The sequence below is a fragment of the Bombina bombina genome, chromosome 1, assembly GCF_027579735.1.
Source record: "Bombina bombina isolate aBomBom1 chromosome 1, aBomBom1.pri, whole genome shotgun sequence".
Lineage (NCBI taxonomy): Eukaryota > Metazoa > Chordata > Amphibia > Anura > Bombinatoridae > Bombina > Bombina bombina.
In genome coordinates, this window is record NC_069499.1 from 1,240,808,110 (window position 1) to 1,240,814,527 (window position 6,418).

The window sequence follows — 6,418 nt, forward strand, 5'->3', positions numbered from 1 at the left end:
GGTATTGGTTCCCACTAGTAATTAGAATGTTTTGTGGACTCTCCATGCCATAGGAAAGAAAACAAAATTTATGCTTACCTGATAAATTAATTTCCGGGCATGGAGAGTCCACGACCCGCCCTTTTTTTGCATCAGGCGGTAGTTTTTCTTTAAAAACCCCAGGCACCTCTCTACCTTTGTGTTATCATCTTTTTCAATTTTCCTTCGGACAAATGACTGGGGGTTATGGGTAAGGGAAGTGATATTTAACAGCTTTGCTGGGGTGCTCTTTGCCTCCTACTGTTGGCCTGGAGTTAATATCCCACTAGTAATCAGAATGTTTTGTGGACTCTCCATGCCCAGAAATAAATTTGTCAGGTAAGCATAAATTTTGTTTTTGCTTATTATTTGTTTCTGTGTGCTTCCCCCAAGGAGGCTATCATCCAAACATATGTGCAAAATACAGTAGGTATTAGAGATCTGTTAATATATTTATTGTATAATTATAATGTCTAATAACCCCACACATCAAGAGTCAAATTTCAGACCATTTTAAACACCAAAACAAGTACACTGTCCCTTTTAACCTTTTTTTTTAACCTTTTTTTTTTTTAACCTTTTAAAGCCGTTATGACGGAATAGAACGTCATAGCTAGCGGCTGTCCTGAAGCCTTCTGTGCTTCAAGGATTTAATTGCGGTCTGGAGGGCGTTCCTAGGATTGTAGGGACGCCCCCCAGATGCAACACACACACTCACACATACAGACACACACACACACTCACACATACAGACACACACACACACTCACACATACAGACACACACACACTCTCACACATACAGACACACACACACTCTCACACATACAGACACACACACACTCTCACACATACAGACACACACTCTCACACATACAGACACACACTCTCACACATACAGACACACACTCTCACACATACATAGACACACACACACTCTCACACATACTCTCACACATGCATACATACAGACAGACACACACACTCTCACACACAGACACACACACTCTCACACACAGACAGACACACACACTCTCACACACAGACAGACACACACACTCTCACACACAGACAGACACACACACTCTCACACACAGACAGACACACACACTCTCACACACAGACAGACACACACACTCTCACACACAGACAGACACACACACTCTCACACACAGACAGACACACACACTCTCACACACAGACAGACACACACACTCTCACACACAGACAGACACACACACACACACTCTCACACACAGACAGACACACACACTCTCACACACAGACAGACACACACACTCTCACACGTACACACACACTCTCACACACGTACACACACACTCTCACACACGTACACACACACACACTCTCACACATACAGACACACACACTCTCACACATACAGACACACACTCTCACACACACATACTCTCACACACACACTCTGACACACACACACTCTGACACATGCATACAGACACACACACACACACTCTCACACACGTACACTCACACATGTACACACACACATACACACACACACACACTCTCACACACATACACACACACACACTCTCACACATAGACACACACTCTCACACATACATACAGGCACACAGACACACACACACACTCACACACACATACTCTCACACATGCATACATACAGACACACACACTCTCACACACGTACACACACACACACACACATTCTCTCTCACACATACACACACACACACATACAGACACACACACTCTCACACATACAGACACACACTCTCACACATACTTACATACAGGCACACACACTCTGGCACATATATACATACATACACACACACACACACACACACACACACACTCTCACACACACACACTCTCACACACACATACTCTCACACATGCATACATACAGACACACACACTCTCACACACAGACACACACACTCTCACACACAGACACACACACTCTCACACACAGACACACATACTCTCACACACAGACACACGTACACACACTCTCACACACACACACATATTCTCTCACATACAGGCACACACTCTTACACATATACACACACTCTCACACATACACACACACTCTCACACATACACACACACTCTCACACATACAGACACACACTCTCACACATACAGACACAGACATACATACACACAGACACTCACACACATACACACACAGACACTCACACATATACACACACACACTCACACATATACACATACTCTCTCACACATACACATACATACATACACACACACATTCTCACACAGACACACGCACACTCTCACACACAGACACACACACACTCGCACACAGACACTCGCACACATGTACACACACTCTCACACACACACTCTCACACACACATACACTCTCACACATACACACATACTCTCTCACACATACACACACACACTCTCACACATACACACACACACTCTCACACATATACACACACTCTCACACATACACACACTCTCACACATACACACACACATACATATACACACACTCTCACACAGACAGACATACATAGACAGACACTCACACATATACACACTCACACATACAGTATACACAGACACACTTACAGACACACATACACACACAGACACACATACTGTCTCACACACGTACATATACACACACACTCGCATACACAGACACACACACAAAGTTTCAAACAGACACACACATACACACACACTAGATCTTGGTGGCATGGTATTTAGAAACATTCCTTTTCTTTTCTAAGATATGGTGAGTTCACGGTGTCCTCAATTACTGTTGAGAATATCACTCCTGGCTAGCAAGAGGAGTGACATTCACAGGGATCATAACAAATTTCTGAAATTTTCCTTTCTGGACAAACACTTTTTCAGTTTATGGCTCTTGCCACAGCTCCCAGAATTTTCTCAAAGGTTCTGGGGGCTCTCTTGGCAGTGATCCGGTCTATGGACTCGGGAGGATTCCACGCCGTGGACTCACCATATCTTAGGAAAGAAAACAAAATTTATGCTTACCTGATAAGTTTCTTTCTTTCCGGATATGGTGAGTCCACGGCCCGCCCTTTATTTTAAGCCAGTTATTTTTTGCTAAAACTCAGGCACCTCTGCACCTTGTGTTACTCCTTTTTCTCCATTTACCTTCGGTGGAATGACTGGGGTTTGTGGGAAGGGGAGTGATACTTAACAGTTTGACTATGGTGCTATTTGCCTCCTCCTGCTGGCCAGGAGTGATATTCCCAACAGTAATTGAGGACACTGTGTTCTCACCATATCCGGAAAGAAAGAAATTTATCAGGAAAGCATAAATTTTATTTTCTCTAGGTTGTGGGTATTGGCTTTTAAATTCATACTTGAAGAAATATAGCAATATTAGTAAGCATATAGCAAATAGATACCTTAATGCTATTTTTTTTTCTTTCCAATTAGTGTGATCTAGTTCAAATATAATAATAATCTGTATGATTTAGTAGCTTGACTGAATTTTTATTGGAATGCACTTCAACTTGGTATGTGTGTAATTACCAGTAACAGGAAACACAGATGTCATAGAATGGATACCCCGTTCTTACAAACCGCATGATTAAATAATATTTGTGTGTTTAACTACAGGTGGATCTACCTAAATGATCAGAATTTATGCATTCCTACAAGCTCTTCCTTTGTGTATGGGGCAGTGCCAATCGGCGCCAGTATCTATTTGATTGGCGATCTTGATACAGGTTGGAATAATTTTATTTATTTTGTGCACACTAAATTGTACCGATTAAATTTGACATTCTTTTCTAGCAGTATATAACCCCAATGTTATAATAATTTTCTCTCAACTGTACACAATGAATTTATATAAAGTCACTAATGAGTTTTAGAACCAAATACAAGTTGTAGGTACTAGGCAAAGATTTGTAAGCGCTAAATTTGTTCAAAAGTGCTAGTAAATATTTTACATTTATAGCACTAATATTTTTATGCAACAAATTTTTGTAATTTTTCAATTTTTTGATGCATTTAAATATTTAGTAGGAACGTATCCATGTAGTATGAATGTGTGAATGTATAATTATGTATCATTGACTTTTGGAGGAATTTTTTTTTTTTTCTTTAAACTATTGATAACATTGTATACATTTTTCAAATGCCATTGTTCTCCACAGAAAATGTTGCCAGACGTGTGCCATTATAAAGTATAGGGGGGGGGGCATTGTAATACTTAGCAATATAAAAAAAATTCTGTTTTTAAAATAGTGTTAGTTAAAAGTACATGAAAACCCCAACTTTATCTTTCATGATTTAGATAGAACATACAATCATAAACAGCGCTCCGATATACTTCTATTATCTAATTTGCTTCATTCTTTTGGTATCCTCTGTTAAAAAAGCATACCTTGGTAGTCTTAGGAGCTGTGAGATAGCTGCTGATTGGTGGCTGCACAAATGTCTGTTGTCATTGGCTAACTGATGTAGTCACCTAGCTCCCAGTAGTGCATTGCTGCTTCTTCTATAAAAGACACCAAGAGAATGAAACTAAATTAATAATAGAAGTAAAATGGAACGTTGTTTTAAAATTACTGTATCTGAATCATGAAATAAACATTTTGAGTTTGTCACTTAAAGCTATCCAAAACACAAATACATTGCATAAATTGATTTGATGATAATTTGTGCAACACGCATTGAAAATGTGTTGTAATATTTTTTTTTTTAACTTAAAGGGACAGTCTAGTCAAATTTAAACTTTCCTGAATCGAATAGGGTATGCAATTTTAAACAACTTTACAATTTACTTTTATCATCAAATTTGCTTTATTCTCTTGGTATTCTTTGTTGAAAGCTAAACCTAGTTAGGCCCACATGCTAATTTCTAAGCCCTTGAAGACTTTCTCTTATCTCAATGCATTTTGACACAGTTTTTCACAGCTAGACAGTGCTTGTTCAGGTGTGCCATATAGATAACATTGTGCTCAGTCCCGTAGAGTCTGCACTAATAGCAAAAATGCAAGTAAATACTAGGTAATCACAGAGGTAAAAACTATATAATATAACCGTGTTGGTTATTCAAAACTGGGGATTAGCTATCTTTTTAAACCATAACAATTTTGGAGTAGACTGTCCCTTTAATATTGTCACAAATTTTAGCTGGCTGGTCAGTTCTATAGGTCCTGGGGAGAACACTGAATATGTATTACTTACAATTACGCTGCCATAATAACTGTTAATGTTTGTGTCAATAGGTACAAGTTATGACTATGTACGGGAGTTTAAGAGGAGCACTGGGACTTGGAACCACACCAAGCCATTATTCCCATCTGACCTGCGTCGCACAGGTTGTGCAGCGCTACGTATTGCAAACTGCCGGCTATTCAGACTGCAGCTACAACAAGGACTGTTTCGCATCCGTGTTCAGCCTTCCTGAAACACACAGTTTGCCAGCAGCAGACTGCACATAAAGGAGACAAGCCCTCCATCACTTGGTATAAAAAGTGAGGTAGTTGTGTTGCAGAAAATGCAACGGTATGTAATGCTTAATCAGGAATCATTCAGCCTTTTTTTTTTTTTTTTGGTTTCCAGCTAATATATTCAGAGGTATGGGGATAAAGAAATATATAAATTCTTTTTTGCTTAATGGGACCTAATATTTAGTACTTAAGCATGGTGCAATGCACTAAAATGACTAGCTTTAACATATACAATACTGTTATTTAGAGAAGACAATCTTATCACACCACATGTATCTTTGTTAAAGGAACTTCTGTCTTACCTCGTTGCTAAGATGAGTACGTTCATCTATCTTAAACATAAATGATATTCATTCCTATGCTAATTCTTGTTAAGAATGATGAAAAAGTAGATTTTTGTTTCTTTTACTAACCAGTTTCTAGAACAATGTGTTCTCCAGCTGATTTATTTATCTTACCTATGCATCTTGAATTTTTATATGGGCTAGATCGGTTATTTGATCTCTGTTTATGATGACCATATCTGAAGACGTAAAAAAGGATTGTGTGCTTTTCATATGATAAGCTGGTTCCTGCTTGACTTCTTAACATATATTTTGTGTGTGTGTATATGTGTATATAATATATATATATATATATATATATATATATATATATATATATATATATATATATATAATGTGTGTGTGTAATATATATATATATATATATATATATATATATATATATATATATATATATATATATATAATGTGTGTGTGTATGTATGTATGTGTGTATATATATATATATATATATATATATATATATATATATATATATATATATAAGGTTACTTTTATAAATAAAATGCCAAATCACTTAGATTTTTGTTTATAAAGACCCATTTGGTTTGTATCCCAAAAATGTTAATGT

General features: G+C 37.8%; 1 protein-coding gene across 2 annotated transcripts in view; it reads left to right on the forward strand.

Annotated features, from left to right (window-relative positions):
- Nucleotides 1-6,015, forward strand: part of GAN (gigaxonin) — a 198,872-nt gene extending 192,857 nt beyond the window's left edge. For both annotated transcript variants that reach the window (XM_053700679.1, XM_053700685.1), the window contains 2 exons: nt 3,660-3,769; nt 5,279-6,015. In XM_053700679.1, coding sequence (XP_053556654.1) covers nt 3,660-3,769; nt 5,279-5,460 — 292 coding nt within the window. In that variant the 3' untranslated portion in view covers nt 5,461-6,015. The remainder of the gene's footprint in view (nt 1-3,659; nt 3,770-5,278) is intronic.
- Nucleotides 6,016-6,418: the final 403 nt, after the last annotated feature.